This window comes from Gallinula chloropus (genome assembly GCF_964237585.1).
Source record: "Gallinula chloropus genome assembly, chromosome: 2".
Classification (NCBI taxonomy): domain Eukaryota; kingdom Metazoa; phylum Chordata; class Aves; order Gruiformes; family Rallidae; genus Gallinula; species Gallinula chloropus.
In genome coordinates this window covers 132,945,218-132,965,382 of record NC_140086.1, presented here as the reverse complement: position 1 = coordinate 132,965,382, position 20,165 = coordinate 132,945,218, and the positions used below count along the sequence as shown (strand labels likewise).

At 35.8% G+C, this 20,165-nt stretch overlaps 1 protein-coding gene across 1 annotated transcript in view; it reads right to left on the bottom strand.

Annotated features, from left to right (window-relative positions):
* Positions 1-1,736: 1,736 nt before the first annotated feature.
* Positions 1,737-20,165, bottom strand: part of AGMO (alkylglycerol monooxygenase) — a gene marked incomplete at its 5' end in the record, with an annotated part of 193,391 nt that continues 174,962 nt past the window's right edge. Inside the window, one exon of the mRNA XM_084260189.1 lies at positions 1,737-3,940. Within this exon, the coding sequence (XP_084116315.1) occupies positions 3,860-3,940 (81 nt within the window). The 3' untranslated portion in view covers positions 1,737-3,859. The remainder of the gene's footprint in view (positions 3,941-20,165) is intronic.

Genomic DNA, 20,165 nt, shown 5'->3' with positions numbered 1-20,165 from the left:
GGCCCTAATTGTAATATAACACATAGACCACCATGTTAGCCACTTAAAAGAACAAGTGATTGTGCAACTGTGTTACTTTTAATTAATGCACTTAAATTGCAGTAAATATTGCATCATTCTAGTTTCCATACAGGGAACTCTCTGCCCTGATCCTAAGCAGTGAGTTTTTCAGTGACTTGAATTATGCAGGGTCAGGTCTCAAACAAATACAGGATTCTGCTGTTTACTTCTGCATTTTCAGTAAGTTGATATTGCTACATATATAGTCCAGGAAAGGCCATGTGTAGGGACTTGACATTACAACAGCTGGAAAGAGCAGGGAAAGTCACATTTTTAACACTCTTGCTGAAAAAAAGAAGTCCTATTTATGTACATTTTTCCCTCAAGGTGTGCCACTGGGGAGTTTAATGACAAATAAAACAAAAGGACGTCTTAAGGAATACTGCAAATATTACAAATGTTATTTATGAAGTTTCTCACTTGAACATGTGAGGCTAAGACTTTTAGCTTGCAGAATATTTTTGTTTCCAGAGACATGAAACAGGGACTTCCTGAATGAAATAGTTACTTGTACAGAATCTATTAGTTTTTCATCAATATTTCATTCACTAATTTCCTCACATAATTCATTCATCTGTTTTCACTTGATCCCGATACAATTGTTCAAACCTTACCACATGGTCAACTCTAAAGAAACAAGCAAGAAAATATTAAAAATGTGAAGGTAGGCTTACCAAAACATCGTCAATACACACTAGTTATAAACAATATTTGTAAGTAGAATTTAATTCATTCAGTTAACTGTGTATAATAAATTGAGTACATATAACTCAATTAATTGGCCATCTACTCTCCAAAGCCTCTTGATTATTCAAAACCAGACATCTTTGTGATGACCACTTCACTCTATGTAGCAGCTACAAAGACAGTATGAACTAGATCCAGTAGCCTCTCTTCTCTGGGAAGGGCAAACGCTAGCTTCCAGTCTGTCCCCAGAGGATTGCTTATATGTACCAAATGGATACTATCATAAAGTACAAGATTCTCAGGCACCCATGATAAACATGTCGAAGTCTTCAGCCAGAGGAATCCTTCTCAGGCCCGGTGTTGCTCAGTATGCAATGGGAAGAACGTTGCTCCTCTCCTGCACCTTGCTTTCAAACAATCTACACAAAATTGCAAGCCCGTGGACAAAAGAAATTGGTGTCAAAAAATCCTTGGAAAATAGGAATTTTATTTGGTCTCAGCTTTAATGACTAGATTACTTTCATCAGTTACTTTTTATAAGGGAGACAGTTCTGTTAGACATGCTAGACATTCCTTATGATAACCCACCCCATACCCCATATTTGGCCAAGCTGGGTCTGCCAAATAGTAACTGAGAAATGTTTCATTTCCAGATTCTCATTAAGCTGAGAAATGAAATACGTCTAAGGTAGGAAAGTAAGGTTTCTGTATAGTTCAGGATATGTGAGAGCAGGCTATGACAGGAGTATATTTGGATTCTACTTTGTGCCGATTTTTGCATATATTTCCTTTATTAGAATTGTCCTCATACAAGTACAACAGTTTTATTTTATATTTGTCAGTAGTTAATCTGTATTTTTTAAAATTTATTTGTAGGCAACTTATAGTGACTAGAATGAGAAACTGGTGATTTACATAAAAAATTTACATCTTATTCTGAAATCACATTCCTTTCATTACTTCATGTAAATAAGTGACATTCATTATGATAACTTTAAAAATAATTTAATTTCATTCAGATCTCTATTGTACTTCCAAGAATGCAAAAAATGTTAAACCTGTCTCTTTGAAGGATTTATTTTGGTAAGGAAACTGACTTTCAGTATGACTTTTCATTACGTCTCCTCAAAATATTCCTGTGAGGTTGATATCACTATTACCAACTTTTAATATACAGGTACACTAACTCATGGAGTGACATAAGAACTTTGCAGATTGTGTTGTACTGGAATCAGATGCTGTAATTTTCTTAAATATCCTGTAATAGTTTTGTAAGGAAAAGATCCCAGATGCAGTACTTTGATTATGGTAAGAGACACCATCAATATTGCCACCACCCTCCTTTCACTGAAGCTAAGCTTTGGTCAGAGCTAGTAGTACCAGAGCAAGATCCTGGCTATTGCCAGGAGCATTAGTTATGAGATTATTTTTCCACTCTTGAACTCAGAAGTATATAATCGTAGCTACCCATTTCTTAAAAAGACATTGGAAACATTCCTTGTTATGAATTAAAGTTTAATTCAAACTTCTCACAAAGTATTTAAAAGCTGATTTCTTCTAGGTTTTTCACGAGCCATTTTTTTGTCTTCTTATTGTGTAAAATGGAAAATATCCACAATTCAGTCCTCTAAACATGCCTCCAGTTTAGAAAGGTATCATCCTTACTTGGCATCCCAGTTATTAGTACCCCTAATCAAACTAACACCTGCTTTCTCAGTCAAATATTTCAAGGAGTTTGAGCATGATCTAAGATGATGTTTCATCTCATACACAGAGTAATATACAACTTGTGGTTTAAAGTAAAAAATTACATAAAATTAAGCAGATACTATCACTAGATATTGGATCAATTTTATTTATATAACATTATTGTTTTTCTGACAATTTATTGGAAGCATCCAATTATATAGAAAATGGCATCTGTTACAGCTAGAGAGTGAAAATTTGGGATAATTGAAAGTAGGCTATCTGTCTAAATCTGAGATGTCTGTTAGAATGTCATTAAGATTTTTAAGGATAACAGAATGGGAAAATATCAGCCCAACACAGACTTATACCCATTTTTTAATGCAGTTATTATTACCATTTTGAAGCTCACAAGACAGCCTACATTTTTTAGCTACTTGACTTTAAGCACTTCTGAAAGTCTTAGAGCCAAATAAAAAGTTGGAAGAGCATGAGGAAAGAAAAACAACCAAGCTCCAGTATTTTTGCCAGTCCTGCTGTTTGGAGACTCCCTTTACTATTTGTATTTAATTTTCCTATCTTAGTAGAAACCATCTTTCCAACAGCTCCTGAAACACAAGACATGCATCTCCTCTGAGATCACTCCAGCAGGAAATTGCCAGAAATTAAGGGCCCAGCCTTGCAAATATTTTGTCACGTGAGTAACATTAGTCAATGGGATACCCATGTGTAAGTGCTGGCTTGATCAGTATCTAAAGTTGGCAACTGCAGGTGTACTCCTTCAGTAATTCATTCTAAACTGCAAGTCTGCATTATACTACATGCACATCAGTCAACTTTATTGAAGATGTTTCAACTCATACTAGTTTGAGTTATTTTATCATGCTGGTTTTAATGATTTTCTTGCCTTGACTACTCATCCTCATGTAGCTATATGTTATGAACACCGAATTGGGCATGACACTGAGATTCTAGAGTAATTCAATCATTACGGAAAAACTGACATTCACATATGTTTATATTTAGCCTCAATAGGAAGACAGTCAGTCACTTTATTCCAGGTTACAACAAATATGATTTTAATTATTCCTTCTGTGAAAAATACTTTTCACATATGGTTACCAACAAAATCAGTGCAAAATGAAATTAGCTTTACATGGTTTCTAAGGCTTTGTAATCCTTTGGATGTAAAAATATCTGTTGTGAATGAATATACATTTTATTTAAAATGGGAGAATTTAAATGTAAAAAAAAAAAAAATCTGTGTCCCAATGAACCTTTTGAACCTTCATATGAAATCGTAAACTCCTATCTTAGGTGAAATTATTGCAATTCAGTAAGATTCATGGTTGATTGATTCCAAGGAACTGAGAATGTTATTTCAAAGTGCTGTTTCCATAATTAAAGTGATGTTAGATCTGCTCTTTCAGTGATGTTTGTCTTTGGATGAAGTGATCTGCTTCATAATTTGGATTCCCCAGAATGCAGCAGAGAGGATAAACAAGACCTACAAGACAGAATTTAAAATAAGAAACATTATATAAGATTTTTTAAAATTATAGTTATCTGTAAATATAATGAATGTGTGAAAACAGAGAGCTCTGAAGTAGAAAAATTATACAAGAATACTAGGCATATTGATGAATTCAGTTTAGGAATGTATGCTTTTTTTTTCTATTACCCTTCTTTATTTACTTTCCTGTTTGACTTTGTTTTTTCTGATTGGTGCCAAAACAAGATAACTGTCAAAGTCTTCATGACCTCCCTACTTTGTAATTAAGCTTGGATTTGAAGTACTCAGTCATACATAATAGAGCAGAACAAGAATAACACCAGCTGTGACAGAAGATAGGTGCAAATGGTTTGAAGAATCCTGACATTGTAAGTTGCATGGTAGGATACAAATATTCAAAGCAGCCTTAGTAGCATGAGTAGGAATATTTGCAGTCTAATTTAGCTGATGACTTTGTCCAAAGAAAGAGAGCAGGATGAAAAGTGTCTGCACAGAGAGCAGGATGAAAAGTGTCTGGACATGTGTGTATGTGAAATTTTGCATTTTAAATTTTTTGAAGAAACCTTTCACATAGAAAAATTTCCTTAACTTCAAAAATCGTGAAATTAAGGCAGTAGTTACAGGTTACTGAAGTATATTAATTTTTTTCTGAGAGTCAAACATGGTATTCCATTTATACTGAAAGATATTTTTGGTTTTGTTTGTTTGAAGGGACAGAGAAATTTGAAAAGAAAATGAATTTGGAGTTAAGTTATAATAATTCTTTTTTCTCAGTTTAATCCAAAATGAAAAGGTACTGACTAGGAGAGCTCAAATTTTAACATTAACTTCATTTAACATTCAACATTTAAAATGCATGGTCTAAAAATCTACTTCTGTACCCACTTACACAGTTACTCATCGAAGTACAGGAGATCTGAATGTCCAAGGTAAATAATAAATGACCATAATAGCCAAAAGGTACTCATTTTGCACTTACTGAAGGGAATGTGACAGGATAATGTCTGATCCCCCTCACAACCTCTTTGAGAGAGGTACAAGCCTCATGTAGTCTATACATTACATACTCAGTAGCACAAGATGGAAATAACACAATGTGCAGTAAGTAGAATTTCAGTAAAAGAAAAAAAAATCCAATCCCCATTCTATCCTTATAAAGACAAATTCTTTTCAACTATCTTCATTAAAAGCTTTAATTCTTCTTGAGCAAGGGTAAGGCTGTCTGCTGTGTTTAAAACGCTGGTGCTGTGTTTTTGGTCCCGTTTGTAAGAAAGACCCATCAAATTCTCACCATCTCACCAAGAGACTAAGTTAAAACTTTCAGACTTTTAGATATGAAAATCTTATCTTTTTTTTTCCTTGTTATCACAAACACTTTATAAAACTGCATAGCTCTATTTTACAGTTTTGGAATGGAAAGATTTTCTTTTAAGCTGGACTGCAGGCACATACTCTCCATGTTTTGTGAGATGCTTTATTTCTGTGGTGAGATGCACTGTAGAAGAACATCAGCTACAAATAACTATCTGTATTTCTGATTTTCCTGTTATATAATTGGGATGTGTGGGAATTTTGACATACATAAAATGATGATTTACATATAACATGCTCTTACTACAGAAAATCTCTTTGTCGTGCTATCTGCAGAAAAAGATCTTAACCACTTGTCATAATTAGTACTTCTGACACATTACTAAACTGCTTTCATTCCTCACCTCAGAAAGATCACTCCTATTCCTGGAAGATGCATTAAATATAGAAGTATTTCATTTTCAGAAGAAGCATGTTTAAGCACATTTAGTGACTGAGGTTCAGGGCAGTTGTAGGGGATTAATGACTGCTGGGAGATGTTCACCTGAAGAAGCTCAGCCATGGGTCATTAAGCCCCAGGAAATGTCCTCAGCTAAAGATGGTTATTGCTATTATTGTCTGAAAATGAAAAAAGCATCTTGGGCATTTTTTTTTCTTTTTAAAATTGAGTGATGCAGTGTCTTATTTCGTAATTAAATTCTTTATTGTGAATTTCTTAGAACATGCAATCAATGCTTGTGTGGGTGTATTTCAAATTGCAGTTATTACATCCAGAATGAAAAAACACATACTGCACATTGTGGATCTGCAGAACAAGTTTGGCTTCATGATTCTATAAAAGTATTGATTCACTGCCTATCAATGTCAGGACTGTCAGTACTTGATGGAAATAACGTATTCATGAAATAATAATGCTGCAAGATTGTGGGGGACGGGGTTTGAGGAAAAACCCAAACATCAGGGAAAAAAATTAAGGGGCCACATCCTTCCTTGCAAGAGAGTAGTTCTGGCTGGCTCTACTGCTACAATGCTGACCTACCCTGAGCAGACCCAGCTGTATGGGGCTAGCAAGCTGAAACTCTCTGTGTAGGTTGGATTTCAGTTTCTTTTGATTGCTGTTGCATATTATGGAGTTACATGGCTTGACCCACTCAAATGAATGGTGCGATCAGGTGATGTCAGCAATGGAAAGCAGAGACAACCTGTGCCAGAATTTTGAGCAGACGATAGCGTAGGCTGCAGGAAGTAGCACAAGAGCGTTCCACCAGGCAACCTGAACTATAGTTGACCGGTATTTTTCTAACTCCCTTGGGAAAACATATTTCCTGAATCCTATGTGCAGATATTTTGCATTTTCTGTTCAACTCTTCTGCACCCTAACAGGTTGGGGTTTGGCTCTGGGTTGATTTCTTTCTTTTTTTTTTTTTTTTTTGTCTCTCTTTGCAGTTTTTAAATCATTGTTACAGAAATTCTTATTCCTTCTTGTATTGTCCAAAGCAACTAATATTTGTCCCTTGATAAAAATATTCACATATCATTTTCCTAATTCATCTGGTTTTGAAATAAAATGATAGAATTAAATAGTATGCACTGAGGAAAGTTCCCCCCCCCAAACAATATTACATAACAACAGTAGGTTCACTTCTGTCTTCAAATGAAAAATTGCAGTGGAGAGTGGTCATATATGGAACTGATAGGCCTAAAAGCGTAATTTCTTACAACCATATATCCAGCAAATTTAAATGCAAACTTTTTGCCACTTTAATATAAGCACTTGTTACATTTACCTGTTCAAGTAACTACAGATTAATTATAGACTGTGCTTTAGATGGCTGGAAGAGGACAGTACTCTTCCAAATATTTGCATTACCTCCTGTCATACAGTCTTTCTATTTCCATACTGCCCCATTCTCTCCCTGAATAAGCCTACAGAAATGTAAATAACATTCTTCACAAGAACAGAGATAGCTTAACTGATGGATTGGCTGCAGGACTGAGTCTGCTCTTCACAGGAAATCCCCACTAGAGTGATTGATGTTTATTAGACTGTAAACTACTTTAAAATCATTAGTTAAATTCAGACACCCACTTCTGCATGACTAGCTTTGTTGTTGATCACTAATGTTATTTTCTGCCATTTTCTCTTTTAAAATGTTTTTTTATACCTTAGTGCCCAGAGATAGTGTCTTTCTTCTTGCAGATTTCATCTGGATAGAATTAGAAGGCTTTAGACATTTGTCTAGAAATGTATAAAAATGTCCAGATGGCCTTGCTTTAAGGAGAAGGAAGAACCTTTAACCACAAGACCTTAGATTCCTTCCATCCTGTCCTGCTTTCAGCTGAAAAAGAGTTAATTTTCTTTTCTAGTAGCTGGTATAATGCAGTGTTTTGGATTTAGGATAAGAATAACATTGATAACACAATGATATTTTTAGTTGTAGTTTCTACACTAAGTCAAGGACTTTTCAGCTTCTTACACCTTGCCAGGTACAGAAGAACCTGGGAGAGCACAGCTAGGACAGCCGACCCACAGCGACCAAAGGGCTATTCATGCTTTAGATATAACTGTGGAAGATAGCTGAGGCAGAATCACTGTTTGGAACTGGACTGGGCATTGTTGGTGATTTTTTTGCATGTGTTGAATAACTTCATTTATGTATTACCTGCTTTAGATATGTTATTATTCTCTTCCTTTGTCATTCTATTGAGCTGTCTTTATCCCAACCCACAAAAGTTGTGGGGTGTTGCTTTGGGTTTTTTCCATTCTTCTCCCCATGTTCTTAGTTACTACCCAGGGTTAAACCATGACACAGCCTAAATCATTTGATGATTCTCTGACATTTCTCACATTCTGCCCAGATGTGTTCAGTCCAAATTTTGCTGCAGAGACAATGTGCAACTCTACAACAAACAGATTGGCTATATCTGGCATATACCACCATGTCACCATGTGAACAGCTGTTTCTGAATTCTCTGAGCACTTCTGTGGTGGGTGATGCATTCCCAGCTCTAGAGACGACTCATGAAGATCATCACATCTATGTACTTCATTAGATTGGCTGTTCACATCACAAAGTGGACCTGGTACTGGCAAATGTGATAAACAATGAGCCTTCGCAATGTGATGCTGAGAACTATTTAACTGATACTGCAAATCAGACATGATTAAGGTTCTTTTTACATCCCTTATCTACAAATCTGGACATGGCTTCTTCAAAGGGACCAGAAAACATTTCATACTAGTAATATGAATGAGTAATTTTTATACTTTATCTGAGAAGACTGTGTCTTGGTAATGTTATTTTCCTTTTCTAATAAAGATGGAGAACATGAACTGATATAACACTTCATAAAAATACTAATAGTAATAACAAAATGGTTAAATAAACTACTCCAGATTTCACAAGTACCTAAATGGTGGAGTTTTCACTAATACCATTGTTTTTTCCATGTGTGACTGCTTCAGGTGCTGACCCACACATAGGAGATAGAAAATACACACCTTGAAAGGGGGGAAAGACATTCTCTATTTCTGAAAGTCAGGATTTTGTTAATAAACACATAGATTATCATTCTTTGTGCAATGTTATGAGATAAGAAGTCTGATGCTAGTAGAGAAATGCCATTGAATTAACAGCAGATACAGAAATCACACAAACTTGCAATAACACCTCCGAAGGCAAACCAAGAAACAAGAAGGTTCCTTCTCTGTGTGATGCTGTCCATATACTTAGACATATGGAGAAGGAAGTGAGAAGTTGATTTATTGTTCATTTTTTTGGTGTAAAGGACCTGTGGATCGAAGGGAACAGGGACCCCTATGATAGTAGTGGTTTCACAGAATTTGTCCAAGATTTCTGTAAAAGGAGAAGGATGCCTGGATATTCTCAACAAGTGTTCATGAGTATCAGTGCAGCACGTATCTTGCAGATTCATTGTGTTCGTGAAATAGAACAAAGTGTGTAAGACACTTGGCACACACAGGATTAAACCAAGTATCTTCAACACCTACAAAGCATATTGATAGTTCACACAGACTGGATTTTTTTCTATTACGATATATCTTACTAGTTTTATACTTAATAAAATAATAGGGAAGTGATATATACATCTCCTTTCTATTCTGTTACCATTTATAAAATTCCTTCTTTTATTAAAATATTGTCTGAATCTCTAAAGCCAGATAATGCAGGAAAACATGGGCTGCAAAACCCTTCATACCTTAAAAGGCTTATGTTACCTACCCAGGAAAGTCAAAGTAAGATCTGGAGAAAGGATAAAAATATATATTCCTCTGTTGCTTTCCCAGCTGAGCACATCCCCAGTATGAAATCAAGTGCATTTCAGAGGTGCCTGAGCTAGCAAGGACATAAGTGGCTAAATCCCTTTCAGCACAGCACCAGGTTGACTCTGACTTTCCTGGCACTGCACACAAGCTAGTAACTCACATCCCTCAACTGAATACACAGGGATTTTTACACATAGGCAGTTCTACTGCAGCTATATTTAGAGATAAAATGGCTTATGTGCATCTAGCATGGTATCTTGCATCACATTGCTCATGCAGGAGCAAACAGCCTCTCAAATCACTAGAGAAGATATATGTATCCTATCGAAGTGTTACCTATGAAATTCTTTCTCTCTTCAGTCACAGAATGATCCACAACCTAAGCACTAGAATTAGGAAGGTTTTACCTCATTCCCCAAAAGACTAAAAAACCTACTAGAGTAGGAAGATTTGCTGTTAAGTCATATGAATAGGAACTCCAAAGCATGTTAATAATTATTAAATCTTCACCTTGGGATAAGGTAATGCAAGCTGGAGATAGTATCAGCATTATAATCTAACATATACATAAACTTGATGTATCTCTTCAGGATAAAATTTGTTTTGAAATATTTTATTGAAACATTTGAGAATACTTCCACATTAAGTTACCTAATTCCATCTATAAATTCCTAGATCATTCTTTATTGTTTAGCCATTTCAGGTTGTCCCCAAAGTAAAATCCTGTTAAACAGGGGAAAAAAAGTCTTCTTAGCTGTTCACTGAAAATGTAAAAATAATTCTGAACCCAGTCTGATTCATTGTTTTGCAAATATATTCTAAAAAAATTAGTTTGAAACTATAAATTGTTGATTATCATCTGAGCTTAAATTTTCATAAAAACTGCAAAGTACTTTGTTACACATTCTAGAACATAGTAATATTTTAGAATTTATTTTCATTGTTCTTTCATTTTGCTTTAGTTTCATTTTTGACAACACAGTACTGAAAAAGTATAAAGATTAACTTTTTCAAAACCTTAATTCTGAATCCTATGTTTCTAATTGTAAATATTTTGCAATTTCAGCCTCCATTTTCCCCTAAAATTTGAGAAACAATAGACCTGGAAATTTTCTCAACTATTATATTTTAAAGGAGCAACTAAAACTAAAGCTTTCATAAAAGCTGATAAAACATGCTAAATCCATAAGCATACTGGTTTAATCTGTTGCAGGCTAACAGGCAAAACAAGATTGAAAGTTATTAATAGGTCATTGCAAAAATGAAATATTTGAGATAGTCTTGTTGAAGTTTGGCTAAAGCTATTAAGTTTATTTTTTTAAACATTTAAACAGGAAATGTACCCACTGAGATGAAACATCTCATTTACTTTTATGCCTGTCAGCAGCTGTAGCATAAATTACATACACCCCATTGCATTACTTACAGCTCAAACACAAGTTGGAGGGTAAAAAACAGACATCTGTAAAGAACTGTTTCACTTCATAATACATTATTTAAATTATATGTAAAGAACAGTTCAATCTCTTTTATTCCAGAAATATAAAGCTCATTTTAGTTTAATCAATAGTTTACTGCAGAGATCTTACATTAACTCAAACTTAAATTGTTCTTTTAGGTTTAAAGAATTGAATGCTTTTAAATGCAATATTCAATATGAGAAAGACTGGACATGTATATTTCTGAGATAAGAATTTTTTTAAATTTCTATTATGAGTATTTTTTTATATGGCAATGGGATTAAGAAAAGTTAGGTATTATACTGTTTAATCCCATGGGAAAATAAGTTTTTGCTTAAAAGGTGGGGCAAATTCATTTATAGAAGTCCATGTAGGAACGACGTCTCCTTTATGCCTTTATCCTAGCTTGAAAATACAGGAAAGTTTCAGGTACAGAAAAAAACCAGTTTGAACACAGTAGAATTGCTACACATAATAATTCAGAATTTGGACTGGACATTACCTAATTGTGTAACATTCAACAAATAAGCATCTACAGAGATAATTTAATTTCTTCAATCACTCCTTTTTTATGTCAGTTTAATGCAATAATATACTGCCCTTGCAGGAAAAAAGAGTACGTAAGTCACTGTCCCATCTCTCCATCATTAGCAGATATGAAATCTTGCACATTTTGACACAGATGGCTTATTTCAGTGTGGCTAATGTGCATAGTCACCCTGGTGGGGTGTGAACAGGACCAAGAACACTCTGTCTGGCTGGAGAGCTCTGACAAAGGTGGCTGCAAAGTGAAAGATCTCTACTCACTGGTATACTAAATATACTCTTGAGAGAAAGTTGACTAGCTATGAGCTCCAAAATGGGATTTTTTCCATTGTGTAGGGGGAAAAAAAGTAAATTAAAATATAAGCCCAGCCTTTAACTAGAACCCACAGACATTAGATCACTGACGGGAAAAAACTTTGCTGCAGATGTTGAAAAGAAGTGATGGGAAAAAGCTGGCTACTGTGACTAATGGCAAACGCGAAAGAAAGAATAAGAATGTGCAGAGAAGGATAAAACAGTTGAGTGACAAGCAGAAGGGATTCCCAGCACAGTGAACAAACAGCAGGAATGTATTCAAAACAGACAGAGGACGATCAAGGCTAAAAGTCATTTGAGATGAAGATTGCTCTTAAAGCCAACATGCTGTAAGGAAAAATTTGTTCATTGAAAAAAAGGAAAATGTAGAAGCCTTTTCTTGGCATAAAAACCTAAACCAAGCCAAGCAACCAAACTAAATAACAGCCAGACAAAAACCTCAACTTCTGAACTAAAGAAATGGGTTAATATTCATTGATATCATAAAGGAAAAATCTTGACATAGAAGATACATGTCCAAGTTAAAGATAGACAGAACACACCCATCCTGCCGGCCAACCCTCTTTTGAGGCCAAAAGCAGTAAACTGTGACTGTTTTTAAATGCTAAGGAGAAGAAAAATGTGCTGAGGTCAGACCAAACCTCTGACCATCCCTTTACATGGAAAAGCAGATCTCCTTCTGGCTATTGGTGGCTCTTTTTCTTGCTTGATCTTAAGACACTCTTGCTGTGTTCTGGCTTGTTGCTTCTATTCTTGTCCAGGGAAACTCCCATTCCCAAAACTCACCATCTTTTGATTATGTAAAAGTTGTTGTTATTGACATTAAACACAGATACATTCAAATGGGCTAAATCATTGCTATTCCTACTCATTTTGTAAAGTCAATATAGTTGTCTTATTCAATTAGCTTATAAAAGAAAAAAATGGAATCAAATTAATAGAACTAATCCATGTGAATTTCTAGAGAATCTAGGGAATATGGTCTAAATGAAACTTCTTTGTAGAGGATACATAACTGAGTGAAGAAGCTTCCAGAAAAGAAGAATGAATTATTATAGAATCACAGAATATGTTAGGTTGGAAGGGACCTTTAAAGGTCAGCTAGTCCAACACCCTGCAGTAAGCAGTGACACCTTCGCTATATTAGGTTGCTCAGAGTACCATCAAATCTGACCTTGCTGTCTCCATGGATGGGGCCTCCACTACCTCTCTGGGGAGCTTGTTCCAGTGATCTACCACTCTCATATTGAAGAACTTTTTCCTCATATCCAACCTAAATCTCCCCTTTTCTGGTTTAAAACCGTTACTCTTTGTCCTATTGCTATATGCCCTTATGAATAGTTCTTCCCCAGCTTTCTTATAGGCACCTTTCAGGTACTGGAAGGCTGCTATAAGGTCCTCCCAGAGCCTTCTCTCCTCCAAGCTAAACAAGCCCAACTCTCTCAGCCTAATTATATCACAAAATGAGATGGAAATCAGAATATAGATGAAAAAGCAGGCATATAAATAATAATATTTCTAAAATACAATAAAAGATGAAACATTTCTTTTTCTGGAAAACAGGAAGAGATTTCATAATGGTTTAAAAAAACCTGGAGATACTGAACAAAATGTGTAATTTAATGGAAAGAGAAGATACTAGACTTAAGAAAAACCAAATACACAAATATGCAATGAGGAATAATGATTAGTCAGAAGTATATTAAAAAAAAATGGACAGTTGGAGCAATTCACAAACAAAACGTCTCATCAGTGTTGATACAAAAAGATACCAGTATCAGTGTGCAACACACCAACAGAAGCATTTCATGAAGCTCCTAGGTATTGATCCAGCCTACTGAAAGGTGAAAAAGTCTTAAAGGAAAACATAGGTAAGTTAGATATACCTGTGAAGTAGACAAGAAGAATGAGAAAAGGTTTAGAAAAGTTGACCTGTAGGAAAGCTTGAAAGAATTCTGTTGTGTATTCTTGAAGTGAGGGCCTGGAGTGGGGGGGGGAAGACTCAGGATGGTAAATAAGATCAATCTTATGAAACATAACAAAAAATAAAACCAACAACAACAAAAAATCCATACATTTTTAATTAGATAACAGCTGGCTATAAGCGAAGTATAGCATTGGAATAAGCTATGTAAGGAAGGTGTGAAAGGTGTATGAATATTTAGATAGGTATATGTCTGGCTATAGTTTGTCTGTACTTGATCCTTCAGTGCAGGCTTTGCACTGCCTAGTATTTCTGTTTATTCACAATGAATAGAAAAGGACTTTTTACCTTTAACTGACGTTTGCTAGGATCCACTTTGCCAACAGTGGTTACTAAAGATGAGACGGCTTAGCATATGGAACAACCATCACTTAGCAACTATTTTTTGCAATAACTGACCTTGTGCAAGAGCACCAATTTCATTGTCAGGTGTGGTTGTCACCTTAGTAAAAGGATGAAAAGCAGGATCTACTGCTGCTTTCATATTTTAATTTTCTTTCCAGTTTTAGGCATTGGACAGGGTGGAACCTGCTTCCCATCAGAGCAGCCATAGGATTATTACATTTAGAGATCAGCTTGCATTGCCTGTCCAGACGATACCTGTAAAGACTTATGGCAGAAGTACAAGCTAGATCATTCTTATTTTACACTCAGCATACTACATTTTAAAAATGGAACTGCATAGTCAAAATCATTCACGTCTAAGACTGTGAAAGGATAATCAAGGAGTCATTGTAAAAGCTTGAGGTGCTGGGCTATTTAGTTTGCCATAGATTAGGAAAGACATTTTGTATTTACAGCTTCTTAGCTGCAAAACAGACAGTGATTCTTTTTCCCCAAAAAGGAGTTACTTTCCAATCCCTGTTTTACTAAAAACTAAGATAGTTTCATTTACTACAATAATGCTGAGAAGACAAAAAAAATCAGAGACACATAGATATGGCCTTCTGCGATTTTTTTTCCTTTCACAAGTCTCATATCAATAACTATGAATTAATAATTTATTTTTTTAATCTCATCAATTATGTACTTAGATGAACAGAACAGACATCCTCAAAAATCAGATAACTATATGCGTTTCTTATATCGTTCCAGCTATTGAGCAATCTTAGTTCCATAAGTCATGGCACTGACCATATCCAGAGCTAAAAACGGTATGAGAATTTGTTCCCATCTCACGATTGTGTTGGTTTAAAAGAGAAAATTATACTGTAACATTAATAACTGCAGAATGTTGGGGAAAAAATACCAAACTAGACTTCTGTTTTATAGAATAAGACAAGGATATGTTTCTAAGTTTTGGGTTGGTTTTTCCCCCACCCCCATGCTGAATCCTAGTTTAGAAAGGATGTTGTGCCCTAAATATGCTCGTCTTGGAAAGGCTACTTGGTATTGTTGTATTTGTATGTCAAAGGGAGGACTGAAGTCTCAACAATTGTTAACCTCTCCCATGGTGTGCTAATAAAAGGTCAGAGGCCCACATGTGGCTTGCAGCCTGGGGAATTTCTCTCAATGTTCTGCCAGGGATGGGACCGCCCGAATGGTTTCTCTCATAAGTTTTAAGCCATAAACTGCATCCTACTTGGCTTGCTGTGCCAAAACTAGACCCAAGGGTATCCAGAGTCTTGGCTGATGGGAAAAAATGAGTGCTTCCTATGGAAGCCACAGCTGTTTTCCTGAGAGAGAGAGAGCACAGATGCTCAAATATTTCTCTACTTTCCGTTCCTGACTACCTGTTCTGGCAGCCGTTCCGAGAAAGGGGGAGGACAGGGATAGGCCTCCAGCTGCTTTCAATAACGCTTGGCAGCACAGGTACTGATTGCCTAAACACTAAAAATGTTCAAAAAGATTTTTTTTCTGGATCTCAAACCATAAAAAAGGTGAGAGCATGCACTAATATTCCCCATCTTCCCATCTTGAGCAGAAATATGATGATCAGGATAAAGACCTTAATTCTGAAAGCAGAGACTATTTCAGGGGAAAAATTGGCACTGTATACTATTGGAAAGATATCATTCATAGAAGTGCACATTTATCTATATATACACATATAGATATATACATATATAGAAATTCAAGTGCAAAGTATTTATATTCTTTGCATTTTCTAGAAATATTTCTTCCATCAGACTGTAGGTTGAATGTCATAATATGGATTGGATTTAGAATTGTGGGACCATATTTATCCTTAGTATAACTTCCTGAAGTCAAAGAAAATACATATGCAAAGTAGTATTATATATTTATTTATTCCACAATGATATACAATATCAGCTACCTTATAAGTTTAATTGAAATTAAATTCCATTAAGATGCATTTTATGATACTGTTTAGTAACTGTTTAATAATTATTTATATCTGTCATTTTTTGTCTATATACATTGATGTCATATTTGACCATATGCTTGATCAAAATTCTATGTTTCTGTTCTGGACAGGTTACATAGCTGGGTTGAAGCCCTTATGACATCCTTCAACATTTTTCTCCAGATCTACCTTCCAAAGTATTATATGAATATTTCTTAAATGGACTTAATTAGTCTAATTAAAGCACAGTTAATTGAATAAGTAAAAATGAGCTCTGTCAGCCTGTTTCATGGCTGCACCAGTTTGCTACCTGCAGTGCTCAGTCAGAGCCTTCTGTCACAACCTCTGTTCTATGAAAAGAAGAAACATCTGTCTAAGTAAGCAGATGATCAATGCTGTCTGCAAAAAGCTTTGGGAAAGTGCTTTGGGAAACAGCAGCTCTATAAATGTGGTAATTCTCCTCAACAGACAATCAGAAAGTCATTCTCCCCACAAGATATCTAAATAGTGTTTGCTTAAAGACTCACAGCAGCCAACTTGAACAACCACTGACCAGCCTTCTTCAGGACTCTGCCTGTCCTCGCCATTGTTCATCAAGACCTTTCATCTACATTAAGTCCCAAAACTTTTCATTGTTGTTCTGATCACTGCCTAGACATCAGACACTTATTTCTACCTCAGCCCAATGATCAGACAACATCACCGATTTTTTGCATATAAGCTGCTCTTCTAGGCAGTGCATTGTCCAGACAGAGCAATAACTTAGGCTTGACAGCTTCCACAAATGTACTCAGTTATTGAATGTCTGAGTGTGCCTTCAGACCAGAAAAGCTTTAAAGCTGGTGAAGTCAAATCCAGCGTGGTAGATAGAATATTTTTAGGTTGCAAGGATAAGAAGTTAGATCTGCTCTGAGCAGTGATCTCATAGCTCAGCCATGCAGGCTGCCGCTCTCCCCTTAACAGGTAGTAACCACTAGCAAGATGGATCACGTAAGAATACATCCAGGAGTGGAACAAGAGGAAGAAAGTGGTTTTGCTTGACCAAGCCATGAGAAGTCAGTGAGTCTGAGCTGGTAAGGAAGTCACAAATTCAGAAAAAGAACTTCTGGATTTAAGCCACACTTTGTCTAAAACTGTTCAAGGAGGGGAAAGGGGAATTTTGCTGCCTGTATTATACACTAGAACTTGATTTTTCCCTGTCTCACTTTCTCCTTTGCAACTTATTCACTGCACTTCCAAAGCAACCAGTGGCTGACATTCCTGCTTTCTTGTCCAAGTATTTATAACACAGAACCTAACAATCTAGCAACTAAAAAGTGAACAATCCTTTTTTTTTTCTCCAAACTGACAGATGTCACAAAAATCTGTCAAAAAATGGCTGCCCAAGACAAAGTGTCCTTTTCTGAGAATGAGAATAAATCCCCTATATATTTAAATAAGAACATGATCATTTTCAACTTTTCATTAAAGATGAAAGAGGTTTTGCTGATACCTAATTAACCTATAATTAACCTAGGTAATAGTATATGTTTATCTCTAGTTCTAGTTTAGTTATTTAAAATATTTTACTGTGCTAGCTCTCTTAATTATTTTTCTACCCTTCGACTGACTCATAATGAATTATTCCACTTTTCTTGAAAGTATCTCCTATTATTATGTCCTTCAAGCACTCTCAGAATAGAAACTTTTTGCAGCCCTGCATATACATCAGCCAAATCATACTTTCAGCAGTACTATAAAAACACATTACTTCTTTTTTGTTTAAAGTCTGCATACTTAAATACTGAATCATTCAGAAACTATGGAAAATAAGTGTGTTATCATAGAAATCATTAAAGAGAAGAGTGAAAGGAGAGACAGGGTTACAGAAATGTAGACACACTTCTGATAAATTCACATATATGCAATGTAAGATCTAATCTTGCACCCCTGACTTATTAAAGTAATCTTACTGAAGTCTATAGGAGTATGCACATAAAAATTACAGGATTAACCCTGAAAGCCTGAAAGAAATCCACTTTTTTTTCTTCAGCTATGAGAACAAATATTGCATCATAAAACAAATGATGTCCAGATGAGTAAAATAGCTTAGCAACAAGATAATCTTATAGAAGACTTATAGGCACGTCTCTAGTGATGACAGATAATAGAACCTGAGGAGAGGCTATTACAGACAATTTGGAGTATGGCATTGAGTCTCCTCCTGATTGTTAAAGAAATTATTGTCAGATACTGCAGGAAGATTAGTCTGTATCTAAAGGGATTTGCTACTGGTATATAGAGAACGGATTTTTGGAATAAAGGACAATCTAACAGGTTTAAAAAGTGACTGAAGTTCACCTCTAGCTGCCACTTATCAGAGAAAAAAAAATAAACAAGCTATGAATAGGTTGAAAAAATGCTTATCACAAACATTATTATGTAAATGCATTCAGGAACAAAGATGAAAAATTAAGAGGAACCAAACAAGTCTGGATGCAGATGTTATATTTTTGAATAAACAAATGAGTTATTCATTAACTAAATATACACAGTGATTTAATTTAAATGCCTAGGTTTGTTCTAGCTGTAGCTCATAGATTTCCGTGGGACCTTACGACAGGACTAAGTCTGGTCCATGGAAGAGGAATTGGATCAACACACTTTACTGTACTCACCAGGACATGAACCATGCTAAAATATTGGGGAACTGTAGCATGGGAAGTGGCTCCCCAAGGATTTCTACATCTGGACAGGGTGAGCTGTACCTGGCATCTTCCACAGGCTGTTATGGAGCAATAGTGAAGGCCGCTTTGCAATGTGATTCCTATGCACAAAACCTCAACTCAATTTTCTATGACATCTATGTTAAACATATGTCTAACCTTGTATGAAGACACCCTATTGTATTCCAGACAACTGCCCTACACAAACTTGACATGGTGCTTCTTTTGGGAAGGCAGTCCCTGAGAAAACTGCCAAGAACTGCCTCGGAACTCCCAAGTCCCGTGGAGCATCAGGTGCACCAAGTCTAATACAACAGTTTTTATAGCTACAATAACTAAGTAAAAGCACCACCCTGATTGTCCAGCTGAAATAATCAGATGGACATTTACAGCTTTGCTAACTGGGAACAGGATCTGGAGTGAGACTTTAATTCCTGTTCCTCAAGCAATGGCAAGCAAACAAACCACCACCACTCTTGAACAAACTGCTCACAAATACAGCTCTTAGTTCAGCAAACTGTAGGTTTTCTAAGGCCTTATGGAGGGAGGAAAAGACTTGCAAACTGCCATGTCATATGGTGGAAGATGCACCATTCAGAAAGAATCAGAAATTGCCTCATGTACAGTGGAACAAGGAGGCCTATTTACTCATATAGCAAATCAGTACTATCTTCTCAATGTTAAAGAGATAATAAAAAGACAAGAGTTCAGCATCATCTTAGCATCAGCTGCACACTGTTAGTTATCCCATGTAAAGCTCACTACGACTAAAAAGCTAGAGAACCCAGGTTCTTGGGAGACAGAAATAAACATGTGAAGTACAGCTGACAATTGCCTCTTCCACAGAACAGCAGCAAAACTCTCATTACACCATTTTCGCTGCTATCCTGAGGAAAATGCTCCTCGCGTACTGATGGTTATAATTCCCTTTGTAGTTCTGTCTCTTTTATTTTTCTCCACTGTTATATTGACCATCCTGTGATTACACCAACGCCCTTACCACCACCAATAAAACCAAACAATAACACCCTAGTGATTTTAGGTCTTCCCTCTTCAATCACTTTATCTTGTTACTCTGTCCTCTAACAAGAACAGCCTATGTCAATCTCTGCTGGTACCTCTCTACCGATGCCTGGTACAGCATCCCACCTGTAGTAGGAATTACATGTTTTTCTAATGCTGCTCAGGCTTCAAATACCCAGTTCCAATCTCGGGCAGCTTATGTTGGACCCCATCTATGAATGCATAGATAATGATAAAATATCAGAATAAATTATGGGTCGAAAAGGTAAGAAATAATTT